This window comes from Mustelus asterias, unplaced genomic scaffold, assembly GCF_964213995.1.
Source record: "Mustelus asterias unplaced genomic scaffold, sMusAst1.hap1.1 HAP1_SCAFFOLD_241, whole genome shotgun sequence".
Classification (NCBI taxonomy): Eukaryota; Metazoa; Chordata; class Chondrichthyes; order Carcharhiniformes; family Triakidae; genus Mustelus; species Mustelus asterias.
The window spans coordinates 649,157-672,723 of NW_027590213.1; the positions used below are offsets into that span (position 1 = coordinate 649,157).

The 23,567-nt window shown below is 45.1% G+C and overlaps 2 protein-coding genes across 2 annotated transcripts; both read right to left on the bottom strand.

Annotated features, from left to right (window-relative positions):
- Positions 1-5,368: 5,368 nt before the first annotated feature.
- LOC144485864 (uncharacterized) lies at positions 5,369-18,896 on the bottom strand. Its single transcript, XM_078203940.1, has 4 exons — positions 18,850-18,896; positions 18,032-18,147; positions 16,194-17,000; positions 5,369-6,865 (listed from the first exon to the last, which is right to left on the bottom strand). Exons 3-4 carry the CDS (start codon positions 16,889-16,891, stop codon positions 6,040-6,042), a joined length of 1,524 nt encoding a protein of 507 aa, XP_078060066.1. The 5' UTR covers positions 16,892-17,000; positions 18,032-18,147; positions 18,850-18,896; the 3' UTR covers positions 5,369-6,039.
- Positions 18,897-22,557: 3,661 nt separating this feature from the next.
- On the bottom strand, positions 22,558-23,562 carry LOC144485863 (uncharacterized; the record flags this gene model as incomplete). Its single annotated transcript, XM_078203939.1, has 3 exons — positions 22,558-22,648; positions 22,760-23,209; positions 23,267-23,562. Coding segments are annotated over 3 exons (837 nt in total), but the record flags the coding sequence as incomplete, so codon positions are not given.
- Between the last annotated feature and the right edge of the window lie 5 nt (positions 23,563-23,567).

Below are 23,567 nucleotides of genomic sequence, written 5' to 3' on the forward strand. Positions count from 1 at the left end.
AATAATTTCCCTATCACTGATGAAAGGCTCACCGGCCTGTATTTACCTGGATTATTCTTGCTACCCTTCTTAAACAAAGAAACAACATTGGCTATTCTCCAATCCTCTGGGACCTCCCCTGTCGCCAGTAAGGATAGAAAGATTTCTCTCAAGACTCCAGCAATTTCCTCCCTTGCCTCTCTCAGTATTCTGGGGTATATCCCATCAGGCCCTGGGGACTTGTCTACCTTAATGTTTCTCAAGAACCCCAATACCTCCTCCTTTTTGATCTCAACATGACTCAAACTATCTACACAACCTTTCCCAGACTCATCATCCACCAAGTCCTCTTTGGTGAATACTGACACAAAGTATTCATTTAATACCTCGCCCATTTCCTCTGGCTCCACGCATCGATTCCCTCCCTTGTCCTTGAGTGGGCCAACCCTCTCCCTGGCTACTCTCTTGCTCTTTATATATGTATAAAAAGCCTTGGGATTTTACTTAATCCTGCTGACCCCTTTTAGCCCTCCTTACTCCTTGCTTAAGTTTCTTTCTACTTTCCTTGTATTCCACACTTGCTTCATGTGTTCCCAGCCTCCTCGCTTTGACAAATGCTTCCTTTTTCTCTTTGACTCGGTTCACAATATCTCTCGTTATCCAAGGTTCCCAAAACTTGCCATACTTATCCTTCATCCTTACAGGAATGTGCCGGTTCTGAATCCCTATCAACTTACACTTGGAAGCCTCCCACACGCCAGATGTTGATTTGCCCTCAAACATCTGTCCCATCTTGTAGCTATTTATTAGCGACCAGTCATTAACAGATGAGAAAGTTATGAGCCTTAATTGAGTTATAGTTAATCAATGAATCAGTCGTTATAGTAAAAGATTGAGTTTTATTTGCTGTAAGAGTTTAATTGCTGTGTATGTAAAGAATGTGCAATGAGGATAAACGTACTGGCGAGAGAGACCTTCAAGCTCTGATTAGCCTCAACATTTGAAACTGTGTGAATAAGGGATTGTATAGAATCAGCTAAAGGGATAGTATGAACCAGTTCTCTTGTATTCCTGTCTAAGATAATGAGAGGTGGTGGTGTCAGTAATTGAGGATCCAGTTAAATTAATCTAGTGATCAAATTGACCAACTGTTGTGATTCAACAGGCCCAACTCTGACGTGAGGTAATTGTCACTTTGGGAATAAAAGTAGAGGTTCTGAAGGTCTTCCTTGGGAGCCAAATACTAAAGACTCCCAAGGCTGAGTTCCAAGGAAATTACTGTCAGAGAAGGAGCCAGACTCCCAAGGCTGAATTCCACAAGAATTCCTGTCAAAGAAGCAGCCAGAGAGGGTTACGCTTCAACGGACCAATCACCCACTTGAAGTTGTAAAAGTCAATGTCCTAAAGTTGTTCAGTAAAACTTTTTCATTCAGTAAAATTCTTTTTAAATTTGCTATCCAGAGAATTCTGCCTTTACCACAAAGAGGGCAGGGAACAGGCTACAGATGAATTAAAGAGAAACCATTTGTGTCCAGAACATTGTGAACATCCTTTTACTCTGGTTGTCTTTGATCCTCAAGTCATTTTTCTGATTGTTTTAACCATGTTCTGTTTCAATAATAAACTTTTATCAGTAAAATATTTGACTTTTCTGGACTTTTCCTGATGAGATTGATGCACTTTAGGGAAAGTGGGTGAGAGGGGTTGGCAGGCTCTTTAACAGAAAGTGAGTCCCTCTCAGGTAATTGGCAAAGGAGCAAGAGGGGGAGATGAGATTTTGTTTTATTTTTTGACACAACGAGTTGTTCTGATCTGCCTGAGAACAGATTCGATAGTATCTTTCCAAAGGGTAAAGACTTGAAAGGGAAGAATTTGCAGGAATGTGGGGACAGATCAGTGTGGTCGGATGAATCAGAGAGTCCTTTCAAAGCGATAGCAGGGGCACGATGGGCTGAATGGACTCCTCCTGCAGCCTGTCAATCTCAGCCTCCTGCTTTTGTGCAGGTTTGAAGGGCAGATTTCATTGCAGCCTCTTCCCTGTATATGTATTTAAAGAGACAGGTTTCTCTTTAGCTCTGAGTGACTGATATAACAATTGGTTGGAGGCCCATTTCCCAGTCAGTCCTCCAGCACCTTCCTGTCTCTCTATTAGTGCGACGCCCAGGGCAGTTTCCCAACTGGGGCGCAGGCCCCATTATTCTCTGCTAAATTCAGCCCTCAGCTCCGTCGCCTGGCTCTCATTGACACGAGCAATAGGGAGACAGAAAGGTGCCCCAGGCTCAAATGGGAAATCAAAACTTGTGGCTTTAAATGAACTGTTAGAATTTCTGTGACAATCAATAATTTAAAAAATGAATTCTAAACCCAGTGAGTAAATTAAAGAATCACATGACAAAACTTCAAGTTTTTTGATGTTTACTCCAACAAACTGGAAGCAACAATGACTAAACACCGTTCTTTGTAAGGAACATTGCCCTTATTCTGTAAAATTGAACTTTGCCCTTTTACTCTTAACACAATCAAATATCCCACTGAACAATTATATTTTACTCTGTCTCCAAAATTTTCCAAAAACCAGTCCAAAGTGATTCTTCACTCCCCGAGTGTTTATTTCCTTTTCCAGTCTGGCAACCTTTAATCCCAGAACTGTCCTTCACAGTGATGGTTCTCCTGGACATTTTCCCACTAACACAAGCAAGGTGAATCTTCCAGCCTTGTTACACAATCCTCAGGAATTTGTGACCGACATTCAACACCGGAGCAGAAGTCGGCCATTTGGCCCTTTGAGTCTGCTCCACCGTTTATTTAGATCATGGCTGATCTTTTTGTGTTGAGTTCCACATTCTTGTTCTACACCCGATACTTTTGATTCCCGTACCCAACAAGAATTGGTATGAAGGCAACGTTCTGCTGTTGTTGGAATCTGAAACAGAAACAGGAAATGCTGGACAGTCTCAGCAAGTCTGACAGCATCTGCAGAGAGAGAGAGAATGGAGACAACATTTGGAGTCAGGATGACCCTTTGTCAGAGCTGAAAACAAAGAAAATCAGACAAATTTGATACTGTGAGGGTCAAGAATTGGGAAGCAAACTATTAAACCTCCTCTGAACCACTTTCAATGCATTTGTATCATTTCTTAAATAGGAGACAAAGCTGCAGCCAGTGTTCAAGATGCAGTCTCAGCAACGCCCTGTATAACTGAAGAACATCTTTACTCCTGTGTTCAATTTCTCTCGTGATAAAGGAGAGCATTCCATTTGTAAGAACTTTGATTTATTTGAACTAAGATTTATGGGGGTTCTCTTGTTTACAATAACCTCCCTAATCGTAAATCACACCAGGTTCCAGTGACTTAACCATATGGCAAGAAAGAACACTTTAAATGGTGAAATCAGAAAGTTTGTTAACCATTAAAAACGTAACAAGTCAGAACGATAAAAGGCAAAGTATCGATTAACAGTGAATAGAGAAAGCTTAACTTTAACAATTGAACAGACTTCTCTCCATCCCTCTCAGACCAGGACATGAAGTGACCGCTCCAAAAACGTGGATAGCTTGTAAAACCAACAGCTCTCAACACCTCTCTGTAAACATCTCTCCCTCCACCTCTCTCTACCAAATTGCCTTCTCAAGACCACTTTTTTATACTTTAAAAATGTCAAAAGTCCATCTGAGCCAATTCCCATAAATCTTCAATTATGAATTAAAATAGACACGAGTTTTCAGGCGATTTAAAAAACAGGCCGAAGGGCCTGTTTGTGCTGTAGTTTTCTATGTTCTAAATGAACTGTCTGCTGAAAGGGTTAACTTTTCTACAGAACCTAAAGGGGTGGGGACTGAGCAGAAAAAACTTGGCACACAATTACATCACTTTACACAAGTTTAAAACAAAACAAATGATTTTGAACTTCATCTATTAATTTTTTTGTCATATTCCTCAATCTATTTACTTTAATTTGATCAGTTTTTGTTAGGGATGGGTAACTTCTGTTCTTTATAAACTAATTCACTCATTTTGTTAATTCTACATGGGCTCGGAGAATCAGAACGCAGACTTTATCATCCTTATCCTTTTTCTCCCTTTGCCACCACTCCCTCTGTTTTGCGGGAGGATCGTGGGGATTCCAATCAGAACGAATCATTTTATCATAAAAGTAAAATACTGCGGATTCTGGAATCTGAAACAAAAACAGAAAATGCTGGAAAATCTCAGCAGGTCTGACAGTATCTGTGGAGAGAGAATAGAGCCAATGTTTTGAGTCTGGATGACCCTTTATAAGAGCTCTTACGAAGTGTCATCCAGACTCGAAAGATTGGCTCTATTCTCTAATCATTTTAATCGATAAGTTTCCTGTTCTTAGTTTCTGAATGGCAGGTAAGAGACCTGTCCGGTCCCCACTGGAGCTCTGATTTTTCACTGGCCATGCTTGGGTAAGATTATAACCATTAGAATCTACTCTCAGAGATCTGCTTTTCAGTCCAGTGCTACTTGGAGTATACCGTCACTTCACCGACTATCAGGTCACAAGTCCCTCACAGTTCTGAGCACAAATTTATAAAATAATTTAAACATGCCTGAGAACGCTTCTTAACTTCTTAGTCAGCTTCCTACCCCCGTCTGTTGATTAGTCAGACCCCATTTTTACAGATTCCAGGTTTCTCAGCTGCTGAACACCAGCCGGTCCTGCAATAATCTCATAGAATCTCTAAAGTGCAGAAGGAGGCCATTCGGCCCATCAAGTCTGCACCAACCACAATCCCACCGACCCTATCCCCATAACCCCATGCATTTACCCCAGCTAGTCCCCCTGACACTAAGGGGCAATTTAGCACAGCCAATCCACCTAACCCACACATCTTTGGACTGTGGGAGGAAACCGGAGCACCCGGAGGAAACCTACACAGACACGGGGAGGATGCGCAAACTCCACACAGATAGTGGCCCAAGCTGGGAATTGAACTTGGGTCCCTGGTGCTGTGAAGCAGCAGTGCTAACCACTGTGCCACGTGCCGCCCCAGTTTAATTCTAACTCATTCTGAGTAAATATTCTCACCAGGTCCTCTGTTGGGGCCCTGCTAAGCAGCTTTAATGGTCCATGATTGCAGAAACTGAGCAGTCACAGGAATGTGGTCAAGATAGTCCAGTCCCATAATGCCTCACATTCAATCTGCAGTCCTTCAATTATAACAGAATATGTGGCTGTATGTAGCTGCCTCGGACATGGTCAACCCCAACACTGCCTTCCTGAACTGTTACAATGCCTGAGGTGTAAGTACACCCACAGTGCTGTTAGGGAGGGATTTCCAGCTACACATTCCAGACTTTCACTGGACTGTAGGTGGATTCCAGATTGATATATTCCATTCAACCACTCCCAAGGTGAGTTATTCCAATTCCTTTATTGTCCAGGACAATATATTCACAATATCTTTAAAACAGAAATTAAACATTCCCATTTGATTTCCGGTATTAACATATTCTGTTAGTTTGTTCTTTATTGTCGATGTCAGGCTGGGGTTGGTCCTCTTGGAGCAAAGGAGGTTGAGGGGAGATTTGATAGAGGTGGACAAGATTCTGACAGGTTTAGATAAGGTGGACAAAGAAAAGCTGTTCCCATTAGCTGAAGGGACAAGGACGAGGGGGGGACACAGATTGAAGGTTTTGGATCAGAGATGCGGGGAGGGATGTGAGGAATGACCTGGAACTTGCTGCCTACGAGGGTGGAGGAAGTGGAGACAATAAACAATGACAAAGGAAATTGGATGGGCTTCTGGGGGAGTTTCAAACAGAAATAGTGACGATCTCTTAACTTCCTAACACCCTGTCACTCTGTGATCCTTGCGAAATTTGAAACCAGGTATTCGCAACAAGACTCAAAGAGCATCAGCCCACTGGAGGCAAAGTGGTGAGACCGGCCAGTCCAGCAGAAAGAAACCCTCTGACCCTCCCCATTGACCAACTGTGAGAATGAACAAAATGCAGTCCTGGATGTAATTGAGAGCAGAAACAATAACAGCAGAATTCAACCTCTGGAATCACTTGTGAACTCGCTGGTGTCTCAACAGGTTGGAGGACCGAGTGAATCCCTTCCCACACTGAGAGCAAGTGAACGGCATCTCCCCAGTGTGAACTCGCTGGTGTGTCCGCAGGCTGGTAGAATCACAGAATCCCTTCCCACACTGAGAGCAAATGAATGGCCTCTCCCAGTGTGAACTCGCTGGTGTGTCCACAGGTTGGATGAATGACTGAATCCCTTCCCACAGAGAGAGCAGGTGAATGGTCTCTCCCCAGTGTGAACTCGCTGGTGTGTCTGCAGGCTGGACAATCGAGTGAATCCCTCCCCACACTGAGAGCAGATGAATGGCCTCTCCCCAGTGTGAATACGCTGGTGTGTCCGCAGGTTGGATGAATGACTGAATCCCTTCCCACACACAGAGCAGGTGAATGGTCTCTCTCCAGTGTGAACTCGCTGGTGTGTGTGCAGGCTGGATGACTGAGTGAATCCCTCCCCACATTGAGAGCAGATGAATGGCCTCTCCCCAGTGTGAACTCGCTGGTGTCTCTGCAGGTCAGATGACAGAGTGAATCCCTTCCCACACTGAGGGCAGGTGAATGGCCTCTCCCCTGTATGAATGCGCTCATGTGCCCGCAGGTCGGATGACCAAGTGAATCCCTTCCCACACTGAGAGCAGGTGAATGGCCTCTCCCCCGTGTGAACTCGCTGGTGCCTCCGCAGATTGGATGAACAAGTGAATCCCTCCCCACACTGAGGGCAGATGAATGGCCTCTCCCCAGTGTGAACTCGCTGGTGTGTCCGCAGGCTTGATAAATGACTGAATCCCTCCCCACATTGAGAGCACATGAATGGTCTCTCCCCAGTGTGGCTGCGTCGATGAGCTTCCAGCTCTGATGGGTATCTGTATCTCTTCCCACAGTCCGCACAATTCCATGGTTTCTCCATGGTGCAGGTGTCCTTGCCTCTCTCTTGGGTGGACAATCAGTTGAAGCCTCGTCCACACACAGAACACGGGTACAGTCTCTCCCCGCTGTGAATGGTGTGATATTTATTCAGGCTGTGTAACTGGTTAAAGCTCTTTAGTCCGTGCGCTGGAAGACTCTCACTCGAGTGTGGCAGTGTGTTGGTGCTTTTCCAGTCACACGGACACGTGAAATCTTTTCAAATCAACAGACTGGACAACAATTTCTCCTTTTAGATTCAAAGGCCGATGATATTCAGCTCCCAAGGAATATGACTCTGTCAGATCTGGATGTGACGTTTGAGATTCGGCCTGTGATTCCTCTTTCAATATCCTGTAAAACAAGTTCACATAAGTCATCAGTGTCAGTACAGGATAGAAATTCAGAACAGACAATTCTAGTTTCTATGGAACATTCTTTCCTATTTCAGTCCCAAAAAGCTGTGAATCTCCATCCCACACACTCTCCCTCCATTCTCACTCTGCTGTATCTAATATTCACCCTCCCAATTCTCCTGAAGGTGCTGATTGAGGCTGATTGGCAGATCCATGCTCACTGCTTCCTGTCCTCGGATGAGGAGGATCGCAACAGACACCTCCAGACGCTGAAAGATGCCCTCATAAGAACAGGATATGGCGCTAGACTCATTGATCAACAGTTCCAACGCGCCACAGCGAAAAACCGCACCGACCTCCTCAGAAGACAAACACGGGACACAGTGGACAGAGTACCCTTCGTTGTCCAGTACTTCCCCGGAGCGGAGAAGCTACGGCATCTCCTCCGGAGCCTTCAACATGTCATTGATGAAGACGAACATCTCGCCAAGGCCATCCCCACACCCCCACTTCTTGCCTTCAAACAACCGCACAACCTCAAACAGACCATTGTCCGCAGCAAACTACCCAGCCTTCAGGAGAACAGTAACCAAGACACCACACAACCCTGCCACAGCAACCTCTGCAAGACGTGCCGGATCATCGACACAGATGCCATCATCTCACGTGAGAACACCATCCACCAGGTACACGGTACATACTCTTGCAACTCGGCCAACGTTGTCTACCTGATACGCTGCAAGAAAGGATGTCCCGAGGCATGGTACATTGGGGAAACTATGCAGACGCTGCGACAACGGATGAATGAACACCGCTCGACAATCACCAGGCAAGACTGTTCTCTTCCTGTTGGGGAACACTTCAGCGGTCACGGGCATTCGGCCTCTGATATTCGGGTAAGCGTTCTCCAAGGCGGCCTTCGCGACACACGACAGCGCAGAGTCGCTGAGCAGAAACTGATAGCCAAGTTCCGCACACACAAGGACGGCCTCAACCGGGATATTGGGTTCATGTCACACTATTTGTAACTCCCACAGTTGCGTGGACCTGCAGAGTTTCACTGGCTGTCTTGTCTGGAGACAATACACATCTTTTTAGCCTGTCTTGATGCTCTCTCCACTCCCATTGTTTTGTTTCTTAAAGACTGGATTAGTTGTAAGTATTCGCATTCCAACCATTATTCATGTAAATTGAGTCTGTGTCTTTATAAGTTCTGTTTGTGAACAGAATTCCCACTCACCTGAAGAAGGGGCTGAGAGCCTCGAAAGCTTGTGTGGCTTTTGCTACCAAATAAACCTGTTGGACTTTAACCTGGTGTTGTTAAACTTCTTCCTGTCCTGGACACAGAGACCATAACAAATCGGAGCTGCAGTCGGCCATTTGGCCCATCGAGCCTTTTAAACTATTCAATGAGATAATTTGTTCATCTACCTCAGCATCATTCTCCCCACACTAAACCCATATCCCTTGATATCTTCAATATCTAGAAACCAATCAATCTCTCTCTTGAAAATAGTTGATGTCTGAGGCTCCACTGTCCTCAGGGGTTGAGAATTCCAAAGCTTTACCACATCCTTGAGTGAAGAAATCCCCCCACATCTTAGCTTTTGCTCCATCTTCTTGTCTGTTCCCCATAACCCTCAACACCCTTGTCAGTCAAAAATCTGTCTAACTGGAATATATTCAATGATCCTCAGCCTCCACTGGTCCCTGTGGAAAAGAAATCCAAAAGACTAACAACTCTCTGAGGGAAGAGATGTCTGGAAATATATAACATAGCTACAGTTCCATATTACAAGATATTCAGATCCCAAGGAATATGACTCTGTCTGGACATGACAGTTGAGATTTTTGCCTGTGATTCCTCGTTCAATCATAGAAATCATAGAATCATAGAAACCCTACAGTATAGAAAGAGGCCATTCGGCCCATCGAGTCTGCACCGACCACAATCCCACCCCCATATCCCTATATATTTTACCCGCTAGTCCACGCATCCCAGGACACTAAGGGGCAATTTTAGCAGAGCCAATCAACCTAACCCGCACATCTTTGGACTGTGGGAGGAAACCGGAGCACCCGGAGGAAACTCATGCAGACACGAGGAGAATGTGCAAACTCCACACAGACAGTGACCAAAGCCAGGAATCGAACCCAGGTCCCTGGAGCTGTGAAGCAGCAGTGCTAACCACTGTGCTACCGTGCCGCCCCTGTGAAATGAGTTTGCAAAAGTCATCACAGTCAGTATAGGATAGAAATTCAGAGCAGACAATTCTAGTTTCTCTGGAACATTCTTTCCTATTTCATCCCCAAAAAGTTGTAAATCTCCATTTCTGTGGATTCTATTTACAAATGAAAGTGGTTGGGCATTTGAAGGAAATAAACTTTCAGTAGAGTGAGGATATCGAGTGAGAATGGGACTGGAATGTTTTACAGAGAGTCAGCCTGGACTCGAGTTACCAAATGGATTCCTTCTGTGCTGTAATGACTTTATGACTGGAAATGTATAACATCGCTGTAGCATTATATTACAATGCAAGAAATAATAATAGAAGTATTTTATTACAGAAACATAAATAATATATCTAATCTGGGTACCATCTAACAACACCAGACATATCTCTGTCCTATATTAACGTACTGTCCCCTTAAATGTCAGCCTTCTCCTGGGGAAAGCTGCCCTTTAATTGTGAACATTAGGAAAAAGACCATCCTTTTAGACAGACAAATAAATGTGTCAAGCTGAGGGAGCAAAGGATGTTCACCAGGCTGATTCAGGGAATCGTGGGACTGATGTATGAGGAGAGATTGACGAGGTTAGGATGGTTTTCGTTGGAGTTCAGATGAATGAGGTGGGGGGAGTCTCATAGAGACTTTATAAAATTCTAACAGGTCGAGACAGGATAGATGCAGGGAGGATGGTCCCGATGGAGTCCAGAACCGGGGGTCACAGTCTGAGGATTCAGGGTAGACCATTTAGGACAGAGGTGAGGAGACATTTCTTCACCCAAAGAGTAGTCACCCTGTGGAATTTATTACCACAGGACGTAGTCGATGCCAAAACATTGAATGTATTCAAGAGGAGGCTGGTACAGCACTTGGAGCGAATGGGATCAAAGGTTATGGGGAAAAAGCAGGTTTAGGCTATTGAGTTGGATGATTAGCCATGATTGTAATGAATGGCAGAGCAGGCTCGAAGGGCCAAATGGCCTCCTCCTGCTCCTATCTTCTATGTTTCTATATCAATGTCTTTAAGAGAGAGAAAGAGACCTGGGCCAACCTTTCCTGAGTCTGCAGCCTCCCTGGATTCACTTCCTTTCCCTTCAGTTGCTGCAAGTCCCCAATTTCCCCCAGAATGAGAAAAGAAATGGAAAGGGGGAGAAAAGAAAGTGTTTTACTCACAGGTGTTGGCCTCTTTTTAGGTCAAACCAAACAAACAAACTCAGGAAGTTTGAGTCTGTCTGAAGCTTAATCCGCATTCACACAAAGACCGCGCTCTGATTGGCTGGAGGACCACAATCCTTCCGGTCCTCCAACTCTTCCCATTGGCCAGAGCTGGTAAGGGACCGTGAATCAAAGGTGCGCATGTGCGGGTTCTGGGGGAATGCGCATGTGCGGGTGTGGGGCGGGGCCCGGGACAAAGCCGGCGCACTGACCATTGTCTGTCCGGCTCTTCCAGCCTTTTCCATTGGACAACAGCTCAGCGCGGTTGGAGGACAAAGTCCCGCCCACCCCATGTGGGGCTCTGCCCCTCATTGTCTGTCAGCGGGGATTAACCAATGGAAACCCTGGAGGACCGGAAGTTCTCTAGTCCTCCAGCCAATCAGAGCTCCCCATTGCCTGAATGCGGAGGTTGGACAATGAGCTTGTTAGAACATAGAACAGTACAGCACAGAACAGGCCCTTCGGCCCACGATGTTGTGCCGAGCTTTATCTGAAACCAAGATCAAGCTATCCCACTCCCTATCATCCTGGTGTGCTCCATGTTCCTATCCAATAACCGCTTAAATGTTCCTAAAGTGTCTGACTCCACTATCACTGCAGGCAGTCCATTCCACACCCCAACCACTCTCTGCGTAAAGAACCTACCTCTGATATCCTTCCTATATCTCCCACCATGAACCCTATAGTTATGCCCCCTTGTAATAGCTCCATCCACCCGAGGAAATAGTCTTTGAACGTTCACTCTATCTATCCCCTTCATCATTTTATAAACCTCTATTAAGTCTCCCCTCAGCCTCCTCCACTCCAGAGAGAACAGCCCTAGCTCCCTCAACCTTTCCTCATAAGACCTACCCTCCAAACCAGGCAGCATCCTGGTAAATCTCCTCTGCACTCTTTCCAGCGCTTCCACATCCTTCTTATAGTGAGGTGACCAGAACTGCACACAATATTCCAAATGTGGTCTCACCAAGGTCCCGTACAGTTGCAGCATAACCCCACGGCTCTTAAACTCCAATCCCTTGTTAATAAAAGCTAACACACTATAGGCCTTCTTCACAGCTCTATCCACTTGAGTGGCAACCTTTAGAGATCTGTGGATATGGACCCCAAGATCTCTCTGTTCCTCCACAGTCTTCAGAACCCTACCTTTGACCCAGTAATCCACATTTAAATTAGTCCTACCAAAATGAATCACCTCACATTTATCAGGGTTAAACTCCATTTGCCATTTTTCAGCCCAGCTTTGCATCCTATCTAAGTCTCTTTGCAGCCTATAACAGCCCTCCACCTCATTCACTACTCCACCAATCTTGGTGTCATCGGCAAATTTACTGATCCACCCTTCAGCCCCCTCCTCTCAGTCATTAATAAAAATCACAAAGAGCAGAGGACCAAGCAGCGATCCCTGTGGCACTCCGCTAGCAACCTGCCTCCAGTTCGAAAATTTTCCATCCACCACCACCCTCTGTCTTCGATCGGATAGCCAGTTACCTATCCAATTGGCCAACTTTCCCTCTATCCCACACCTCCTCACTTTCATCATAAGCCGACCATGGGGGGCCTTATCAAACGCCTTACTAAAATCCATGTATATGACATCAACTGCCCTACCTTCATCAACACACTTAGTTACCGCCTCAAAAAATTCAATCAAATTGGTGAGGCACGACTTGCCCTTCACGAATCCGTGCTGACTATCCCGGATTAATCCGCATTTTAATCCGCATCTGTTCAGCTGCTCATTCCTGCCCAGCAAAGCTGCTGCTCTCTCTCTCTAAATGAAGATTGAGCTTCAGACAGACTCGAGGAAGTGAAAAGAATCAGCCAATGCCTACGACCATACTAGCCTGAAAACGCCTGATCTCGGGAGCTAAGCAGACTCAGGCCTGGTTAGTACTTGAATAGGAGACCTCCTGGGAATACCAAGTGTAGTCGACTTTAGGGTGGCATGGTGGCACAGTGGTTAGCACTCCTGCCTCACAACGTCAGGGACTCGGGTTCGATTCCTGGTTTGGGTCACGTCTGTGTGGAGTTTGCATTTTCTCCCCATGTCTGTGTGGGTTTCCTCCGGGTGCTCCGGTTTCCTCCCACAGTCCAAAAGATGTGTGGGTCAGGTGGATTGGCCATGTTAAATTGACCCTTAGTGCCAGGGGGACAAGTTAGGGTAAATGCACAGGGGTACGGGGATGGGGCCTGGGTGGGATTGTGGTTGGTGCAGACTCGATGGGCCGAATGGCCTCCTTCTACACTATAGGATTGTATGATTCTATGAAGTGAATCCAGAGAGGGTGCAGACTCTGGAAAGGTTGGCCCAGCTCTCTCTCTCTCTCCCTCTCTTAAAGACATTGACATTCTTTGCTCCCTCAGCTTGACACATTGATTTGTCTGGTTAAGAGGATGTTCTCTTTCCTAATGTTCAGAATTAAAGGGCTGCTTTCCCCAGGAGATGGCTGACATTTAGGGGGACAGTAAATTAATATAGGACAGAGATATATCTCGTGATTTTTTTTGTCACAGATTAGATAAATTATTTATGGTTCTGCAATGAAGTAATTTATTCTTATTTATATTCTTGCAATATTGTTCTGTACCTATGTTCTATACTTCCAGTTATAGAGTCATTACAGCAAAGGGGTCCTTTCAGCCACACAAGTCCATCCTAACTCTTGGTAAAAGTCTCTTAGTTCTGGAAGCAGTGAGCATGGATCTGTCAATCAGCCTCAATCAGCACCTTCAGGAGAATTGGGAGAGTGAATATTAGATACAGCAGAGTGAGAATGGAGGGAGAGTGTGTGGGATGGAGATTTACAGCTTTTGGGGAATGAGAGAAGAAAGAATGTTCTGTAGAAACTAGAATTGTCTGTTCTGAATTTCTATCTTGTACTGACAGTGATGAATTTTGTATACTCCTTTTACAGGATATCAGAAGGTGAAGATTTGCAGGCAGAAATGTCAAACCAAATGTCACACTAAGATCTCACAAATTCACTCGATTTATCGGAACCTGAATATCATCAGTCTTTCAATTTAGAAGGAGAAATTTTTGTCTGTTCTGTCTTTTTCAGGAGATCTTAAATATCAGTGTGCTTGGAAAAGCACTGAAACACACACACACACCTGAGTGAGCGTGTCCCAGTGCACGGACTGTGGAAAGAGCTTTAACACAGTCTGAAAAAACATTGCACCATTCACATGAGGGAGAGAAATTAATTGTGTTCTGTGTGTGGACAACGCTTCAACAGATCGTGAAACTAGCAGAGTCACAAGGACACCTGCACCATGGAGAAACGGTGGAAATGTGGGACTGTGAGAAGGGATTCAATTGCCCATCAAAGCTGGAAACTCATCGATGCAGAAACACTGGGGAGAGGCCATTCACCTGCTCTCTTTGTGGGAAGGGATTTAGCCAGACGAGAGATGAAATCGCTGGGCCTCTGACGCAAATCTTTGTCTCGTCACTGGACACAGGTGAGGTCCCAGAGGATTGGAGGATAGCTAATGTGGTCCCGTTATTTAAGAAGGGTAGGAAGGATAACCCAGGAAATTATAGGCCGGTGAGCTTGACATCCGTGGTAGGGAAGTTGTTGGAGAGGATTCTTAGAGATAGGATGTATGTGCATTTAGAAAGGAATAAACTCATTAACGATAGTCAGCATGGTTTTGTGAGAGGGAGGTCATGCCTCACTAACCTGGTGGAGTTTTTTGAAGAAGTGACTAGAATGGTTGATGAGGGAAGGGCCGTGGATGTCGTCTATATGGACTTTAGTAAAGCGTTTGACAAAGTCCCTCATGGTAGGTTGGTGCAAAAGTTTGGATCTCATGGGATAAAGGGGGAGGTGGCTAGATGGGTGGAGAACTGGCTTGGTCACAGAAGACAGAGGGTGGTAGTGGAAGGGTCTTTTTCCGGCTGGCTGCCTGTGACTAGTGGTGTTCCGCAGGGCTCTGTATTGGGACCTCTGCTGTTTGTGATTTATATAAACGATCTGGAAGGAGGTGTAGCTGGGGTGATCAGTAAGTTTGCGGACGACACAAAAATGGCTGGACTTGCAGATAGTGAGGAACATTGTCAGAGGCTACAGAAGGATATAGATAGGCTGGAAATTTGGGCAAAGAAATGGCAGATGGAGTTCAATCCAGATAAATGCGAAGTGATGCATTTTGGTAGAGCTAATGTAAGGGGGAGCTATACGATAAATGGCAGAACCATAAAGGGTGTAGATAAAAATCAACTGTCTGCTGAAAGGGTTAACTTCTCTGTGGAACCGAGAGAGGCGGGGAGTGGGCAGAGGAAACTTGGCATGGAACTGTGTCAATTTACATAATTTAAAAACCTCTCTTGTTATTTTGTTCAAATTTCATCTCTTTTATCTATCCTTTTTTGAACACCAATTAAGTGGTGGCGAGCTCGAGCTGGGAACTGTCAGTGTAACTGTGACACTGACACTGTTTTCAGATGTTGTCACTATGGAGAGAATGTTGGTGAATGAGACAACGTCAAGGCTGGAATCTCTAGAGACACCAGAGGTCAGGGTGACAGTGGGGAGGGAAGACATTACAAGTGATTCTCTGACTCTGATCAGACGAAGAATGGAAGCAGGAGAGAGCAGCCCCACCCAGCTGGACGACAGCTGGAGAGGGGATGGAGCATGATGATGTGGAAACCTTGTCAAAGGCTGCAGACAGGTCGAGGATGAGAAGGGAGAGTTTATCTTTGTTGTATAGGATGTCATTGGTAACTTTGATAAGAGCTGTTTCAATACTGTGGCAGGGCAGATACTTGATTGGAGGATTCAAATATGGAATTCCAGCAAATGTGGGCAGGGATATGGGAGGTGACAGCACGTTCAGAGAGTATAGAGTGGCTGAAGATGGGGCAGTAGTTTGTAAGAATGGCGGGATTACAGGTCTATTATTTGAAGGAGAGAGGGATAGTACCTAAAGAGAGAGAACTGATCAAGTCATGGAACGTGGGAAAGTTGGGTGATCAGCAGTTTAGTGATTATAGACTCAATGAAGGAGGAGGTTTCATGGATAAAATGAGTCCTGAGAGGGCATGAGGGGAGATGGATGAGAAACTGGAGAAAATTGTGTTCAGGACTCAGGAAAGGATGAAATTTAGAGACAGTCTGGCCCAATGAGCTAGTGGAAGGGAGCGAAGCAGCAGAGGCAGCTGATCAGATTGTCCCAATCTTAGTGACAGAGAAGCTCCATGAGCTCCTCACACTTGTTTTTGGAGGTGAGGATGGAGGAGACAGGGGAGAGGGAGAGCCCTTCAAAAGGAAGTAACTTGTGTTAGAGATATTAAAAGACTCCGCACAGTGTGTTTACAAATCTTATTTATTTGACTTTTAGGCAGAATATTAGCCCCTGTAAGTGGGCTGGAGTTTAACATCAGCAAAAAGAGCCTAATGATTCAGTCCTGAATGTGATTAACAGCAAAGTTCACTATAGTTACTTGTGAACTCGCTTGTGATTCAGTAGATTGGATGAGGTCGTGAATCCCTTCCCACACTCAGAGCAGGTGAATGGCCTCTCCCCGGTGTGAATTCGCTGGTGTACAGTGAGTTGAGATGATCGTTTGAACCCAGTCCCACAGTGACAGCATCTAAATGGTCTCTCAACAGTGTGAACACGTTGATGGGACATCAGGTCCCAATAACTTTTAAAACATTTCCCACATTCTGGACATTTGAAAGGTTTCTCCTCAGTGTGAACTTGCTGGTGACTCAGCAGGTGGGCTGAAATAATGAATCCTTTCCCACACTCTGAGCAGGTGAACGGTCTCTCCCCAGAGTGAATTCGCTGGTGCTTCAACAGGTTGGATGAATTACTGAATCTCTTCCCGCACTTGGAGCAGGTGAACATTCTCTCCCCAGTGTGAACTCGCTGGTGTGTGGACAGACTGGATGACTGAGTGAATCCCTTCCCACATGTGGAGCAGGTGAATGGCCTCTCCCCAGTGTGACTGCGTTGATGAGTTTCCAGCACGGATGGGGCAATGAATCCTTTCCCGCAGTCCCCACATTTCCACAGTTTCTCCCTGGATCGACTGCACTTGTGTCTTGACAGGGCAGATGATTGGTTGAAGCCTCGTCCACACACACAACATGTGTATGGTTTCTCCCCACTGTGAACGGTGCTTTCTCCTTCCATGTTCAAAGGCCGATGATATTCAGGTTAAGTTAAATTGGGTGACTCAGTCAGATTCTGATGTGATGTTTGTTTCGAGGTTTTTGGCTGCAAAGTCTTCCCTTCTAATATCCTGTGAGATTGATTTAAAACATGACAGTATGTGAAATTGAGCTGAATGAATCTGGTACTGTAAGGGTCAGCACGAGGATAAAGTGATCAGGAAAGCTGCTGGATTATTGTAAAAACCCAACTGGTTCACTAATGTCCTTCAGGAAAGGAAACCTGCCACCCGGTCTGGACCCATGCAAGGCTTTGGTCACTATGGCTGGAGAGAGACAAAGGTGGGAGGCAAAGGAGAGGAAATTTGTATATTTATCAAAGATTATGAGAGAGTAGTTAGCAAAGCAAATTAGATCTTGAGCTTCATAAACAGAAATAGTGATACAAAAATAGGGAGGTTTTGCTGAATCATTCTCAAGCTCTGGTTAGGTCACAACTCGAGTATTGTGTCCCGTTCTGGTCAGCAGACTTTAGGAAGATGTGAAGGTTCTTGAGAAGGTGCAGAGGAGATTTACTGGAATGATCCCATCAAAGGAGGCTGAGGGAAGATTTGATTCAGGTTCTGACAGGTTTAGATCACAGACAAAGAAAATCTGTTCCTGTTAGCTGATCATACGAGAATTAGGACAGAGTTTTACATTTTTAGATAAGAGATAGAGGGGGATATGGGGGAGAACATTTTTACACAGTAAATAGTAATGAACCAAAATCTACTGCCTATGAGCAGAGTAGAAATAGGCATGATGAATAATTTCAAAAGGACATTGGATAGACACTTGAGGGAAATAAAGCTGTGAATATACAGGGATAGAGCAAGGCAATAGGATTGATTGGATTGCTCCAGACAGCTGGGACTCAGTGGGCCAAATGACCTTTTCTGTTGTCCTTGAATATTTTATGTAGTCTGGTTTTGTAATTTAACCTGGTGGTTCAGATATTGCTCAGGTAAATCTTTGCTACGTTCCCTCCAAGGCCTTGTGTCCTTCCTAAGGTTTGTTGCCCAGAACTGAGCACTAACCAGAGTTTACGAATCTCGGGGCTTTTCCAGTCACACTGAGACCTGAAATCTTCTCTCACAGACAGAACAAAAAAACCTGTTACCTTCCACAATCAGATGCTGCTGATATTCAGGTTCTGATGCATCGAGTGGATCTATCAGATTACAATGCGATGTTTGGTTTGAGTTTCCTGTCTGTCGATTCTCCACTTCCAGTAACCTGTAAATTTACAGAAACGATGACAATCAGTCCAGGGTAGAAATTCACACATTCTTCTCGAGGATTACTAACTGTGATTAATTATTTTCCTGGAGAATTTATCACATTTTATCTCATCCTCCAGCCATTAGTTGGCCAATACATCCATCCTTCTGACACACTGCCCCCTTCGGCCAAGTGGAAAGCAAAAAGACTCATTCCCAATTGGATATATGATTGACTATTATCCGGACAGTCTTTACCCCACTTTCAAGGTTTTTATGTGTGACAAAAAAAGATAATTACAAAAAATATATATCTTTCTATTATCTTTCCCAGGGTTTGCACAGACTGTGCTGGAGATTGATCTTCAGTTCCTGGAGACTCCAGTCCAACCCTGGAGGGTTGGCAACCCATGTCTCCTGCTGACCCCTGACCTGAGTTACTGAGCATGCACCCTGCTGTTCAACGCCCCCGATAAACATGGCGGCCGCACATGCTCCCTGCTGTAAATTGCCCCCTATAAAGATGGCGGCCGCTAACCAGGGCCTTTGACCAGGAGGCGCCTCAGAGCTCATATTCTATTCGTGCCAAGACGGGGCTGCTGACTTGTTGTTCGGGATCTCAGCTCTCCCTACGCTATTTATGAAGCCTATCTGCCCGCTCCACTGGCTCTATTCCTCCCCACACAGCCACTGGCTCCATTGTTCAGCTGCACTCAACTGTTTGCTTCCAGCTCCTTGCAGCTGGTCACAGTCTGCATGCTCCAGTCACAGCCGGGCGTTGCGCTTGCGCTGGGAGCTCTTGCAATTTGGATAGGGCACTTTCTCACCCGTGGTGAATGCTGGGTAAGGACCTCGCCATTGAAATAAGATGTCACAGAATATAAAATTATGATTTGGGATTCGATTATGATTGGAGTCATTGGGCCAAAGGGCCAACTTCTTTTTAATTAATTGATGGAGCAACTAAAAGCATAAGCCTTCCTCATGGGTGTAATTAACATTAGAATGACGTGTACAGTTTGATGTAAACTCAGTGGCGTCTCAACAGGTTGGATGGAAAAGATCTTTCTTTCTCCCCATCAGAACAGTTAAACTGCCCCTTGCTGATTAGAATGTGCTTTGAACTTTTAAAGCCAAAGGGTTAACCAGTGGGAAAACTAAGACAATCTCTTTGCACATGTGAAGTGTCTGAGTGGTCTCCCTCTGGTGTCCCTTTGTGCTGTTGTGTCAGTAAATGGGATGACTGAGTGAATAAATTTCCACATTCGGCAGGGAAATATTTATTTTCATGGTGGGATTTTACCCGTGAGCTTCAAGCGGAGACAGGGATATCAAAACCTTCTGAAATTAGTTTCCTATTCTCAGTGCTCTCCAGTTGAAGAAAAACAAAATCCTGCAGATCGTAGAATCCCTACAGTGCAGAAGATCATTCAGCCCATCGAGTCTGCACCAACTCTCTGATAGAGCATCTTGCCCAGTCCCATGACCCACTCCACAACCCCTCACATTTACCCCACTAATTCCCTTAACCTACACATGTTGGGACACTAAGGAGAAATTTAGCATCGTCAATCCACCTAACTTTCACATCTTTGGACAGAGGCTTGAAAGAAAAATTAAAAATGGAAAATTATGGAAATACTCAGCAGATCTGGTGGCATCTGTGAAGGCAGAACCTGAGTCTGTATTTCAGGCCCAGGGACGTTCATCAGAACTGCACTGCACCAGTGCTCAGATCTGAAACATTAACCTTCTTTCTCCATCCACAGCTATGTTCCGTATTTTCAGCAAACTCTGTTTTGATCCTTGTTTGAAACTCCTGCTCCAGAACTACACATTAGATTTATTAGTGACTGATATTTATTTTAATCTGTCAGCAAGTGGAAACATCTTCCACTTGTTTATTCTGCCAAACCTTTTCATTATCTTAAAGGGTCAGAGATTTAGTACAACATTCTTGCTGGGTGTAAACTGTCAGTTCTAGCATTATTCTAGTATTTTTTCATAGAATCATAGAATCCCTACAGTGCAGAAGGAGGCCATTCAGCCCATCGAGTCTGTACCGACCACAATCCCACCCAGGCCCTATCCCGATAACCCCATGCATTTACTCCAGCTAGTCCCTCTGACACTAAGGGGCAATTTAGCACGGCCAATCCACTTAACGCGCACCTCTTTGCACTGTGGGAGGAAATCGGAGCACCCTGAGGAAACTGACGCAGACACGGAGAGAATGTGCAAACTCCACACAGACACTGACCCAAGTCAGGAATCAAACCTGGGTCCCTGTGAGGCAGCAGTGCTAACCACTGTGCCACCATGCATCATTTCCAGTCCTTCTAGATCCATTTTATAATATGGAAATCTGAGCTAATCTGAACAGAAAACTCACTATGCCCAGATGCCTGAATACCACAGTATGTTAGTAATTTTCAAATGAGCTGAATATAAGATGAGATGGAATAAACAGATTCAACGAGCAAGTCTGAAACCCTGGTTGGTGGTCCGTATACTACACCAATCAATGTTTTTGCACCTGAATCATTCCTTCCCAGAGAGGTGTTATCTTTGACCCCATAAAGGATATTATAAACTATTTGATCAACCTGTCCTGATAGATTCTAGGATTTGTGGACATCCACTCCCAGATCACTGTGTTCCTGCACTCTGTTTAAAATGGTCCCATTTAGTTTATTCTGCCACTCCTCATTCTTCCTTCTTTAATTCACCATTGATTCTGAATCACTTTAGGATGTTCTGAGAGTGTGAAAGATTTTAAATAAACGGAATAACTTTCACTCCACGTACTGTCCAGTTCTCCTGGTGCAGTGGGACCAACATTCATGTTTTAACTAACATCACCAAAAAAACTGGATTAATAAGTTGGCCTGATTGTTGTTTGTGGAATCTTATTTTGCTCAAACTGACTGTTGTGAAACAGTAATAACTTGTATTTATAGAAGACGTTTAATGTCATAAAACATTCCAAGATACTTCAGTGGTGTTTCATAAAGAAACAAAATTGCACTGTGTTCCACAGGCTGATATTAGGGTACAAGCAAAATGTTGAAATCTGAAACAAGAACAGAAAATGCTGGAAATCTCAATAGATCTGTGGAGAGAGAATAGAGCCAATGTTTTGAGTCAGGATGACCCTGCGTCAGAGCTATTAGGGTAGATGGCCAAAAGCTTGATTGGAGATACATTTTAATAAGCATATTCATTTGAAAGAGGTGAGTTTAGGGTGGTTATTTCAGAGTTTCATGCCGATGCCCAGCCACCAATGGTATTCAAAATCAGCGATGCTAAAGAGTCCAGAATGAGAGGAGCGCTGATATCTCAGAGGGTGTGGAACTGGAGATTACACAGATCGGGAGGGATGAGACCATGGAGGGATTTGTAAACAAGGATGTGAATTTTAAAATGGAGTCATCACGTGACCAGGTGCCATTACCGGTCAGTGAGCACAGGGGGGATGGGTGAACCGGGCTTGGTGTGAGAAAGCACATGGGCAGAGTTTTGGATGACCTCACATTTCCGTGTGGGGGTGGGGTGAAGGTGAGAGGCTCATCAGGAATGTACTAGAATTGTCAAGTCTAAAGGTAACATGAGCATGGAAGAGGGTTTCAGCAGCAGATCAGCTGGGGTGGAGACAGGTGACATTATGGAGATTGAAATATCTGCTTTTAGTGATGCTGTGGATATGTGGTCATAAACTCACCTTGGATAATGTTGCCCAGTGACAGCATGCAGATGAGAAATAAGAGCAGCGAAGGAGAGCTCCTTGGAGAACTCCAATTACCAGGATTTTGGAGAGGAAAGGGAGGTCGGAGTTGAGGCAGCAGTTTGCAAAGATGGTGGGGTCAATTGTTTTTAAATTATGATTACTGATGGTGAATTTAAGAGAAATATTTTTGAATGATATCAGCTAACATGGAGAAGTTGAATGGTCAGCAGTTTTGTGAGGCTGGGATCAAGAAAGCAGGTGGATCTCATGGACAGGATGATCTGTGAGGGGGAAGGAGATAGAAGAGAAACTGGAAAAGGATGTGAGTTCAGGGCTTGGTCAAGAAGGAAATTTACAGACAGTTTGGCCGGTGAGCGAGTGGAAGGGAGGGAAGCAGCAGAGGCAGTTGATCAGATTGTCTCAATCTTAGTGACAAAGAAGCTCCATAAGCTCCTCACGTTTGTTGTTAGAGGTGGGGATGGAGGAGACAAAGGAGAGAGAGAGCTCTTCAAAAGGAACTAACTTGTGCTAGTGAAATTATAAAGGCGTAACATTATGTGCAATACAAAGCTGATTTTTGTGACTTTTATCGAGAATATTAGTCCATACAACTGGATTGGAGTTTATTAAAGTAAGCAGAAATAGACCCTAATGAATATGGTTCAGTCCTGTATGTGATTAACAGCAAAATCTATTCACTTATTCGTTGTGAACTCGCTGGTGTTTGCACCATGTGGATGAGACAGTGAATCCCTTCCCACACGCTTGGCAGGTGTGAACTCGCTGGTGTCTCAGCAGTGTAGATGACTGAGTGAATCTCTTCCCACACTTGGAGCAGATGAATGGCCTCTCCCCGGTGTGAATTCGCTGGTGTGCAGCGAGTTGTTCTGGTCCCCTGAACCGTGTCCCGCAGTGAGAGCACCTGAACGGTCTCTCATCAGTGTGAACACGTTGATGGCGGATCAGTTCCCCGGAATATTTGTAGCATTTCTCGCAGTGTGAGCATTTAAAAGGTCTCTCAATGGTGTGAACATGTTGATGGTACAGCAGTTCCCGAGAACTTTTATAGCACTTCCCACAGTCTGGACATTCAAATGATCTCTTGTCAGTGTGAACACTTTGGTGTTTCAGCAGAGTGGACATATCAGTGAACGTCTTCCCACATTCGGAGCAGGGGAACGGCCTCTCTCCAGTGTGAACTCGCTGGTGTGTTAGCAGTGCAGATGACTGAGTGAATCGTTTTCCACACTGGGAGCAGGAGAACGGTCTCTCCCCGGTGTGAACTCGCTGGTGCACAATCAGTTCTCCTGATCGTCTGAACCCATTCCCGCAGTGAGAGCACCTGAACGGCCTCTCATCAGTGTGAACAAGTTGATGGCGCATCAGGTCCAGGGAACTTTTATAGCACTTGCCACAGTCTGGGCATTTAAAAGGTCTCTCCTCAGTGTGAATTCGCTGGTGTTTCAGCAGGTTGGACAGTTGAGCAAATCCCTTCTCACATTTGGAGCAGGTGAATGGCCTCTCCCCACTATGAACACGCTGGTGCGTCAACAGCCCTGATGATCGAGTAAATCCCTTCCCGCACTCGGGGCAGGTGAATGGTGTCTCTCCACTATGAACACGCTGGTGTCTCCGCAGGTGGGAGGATTGACTGAATCCCTTACCACACTGTTGGCAGGTGAATGGTTTCTCTTCAGTGTGAACCTGCT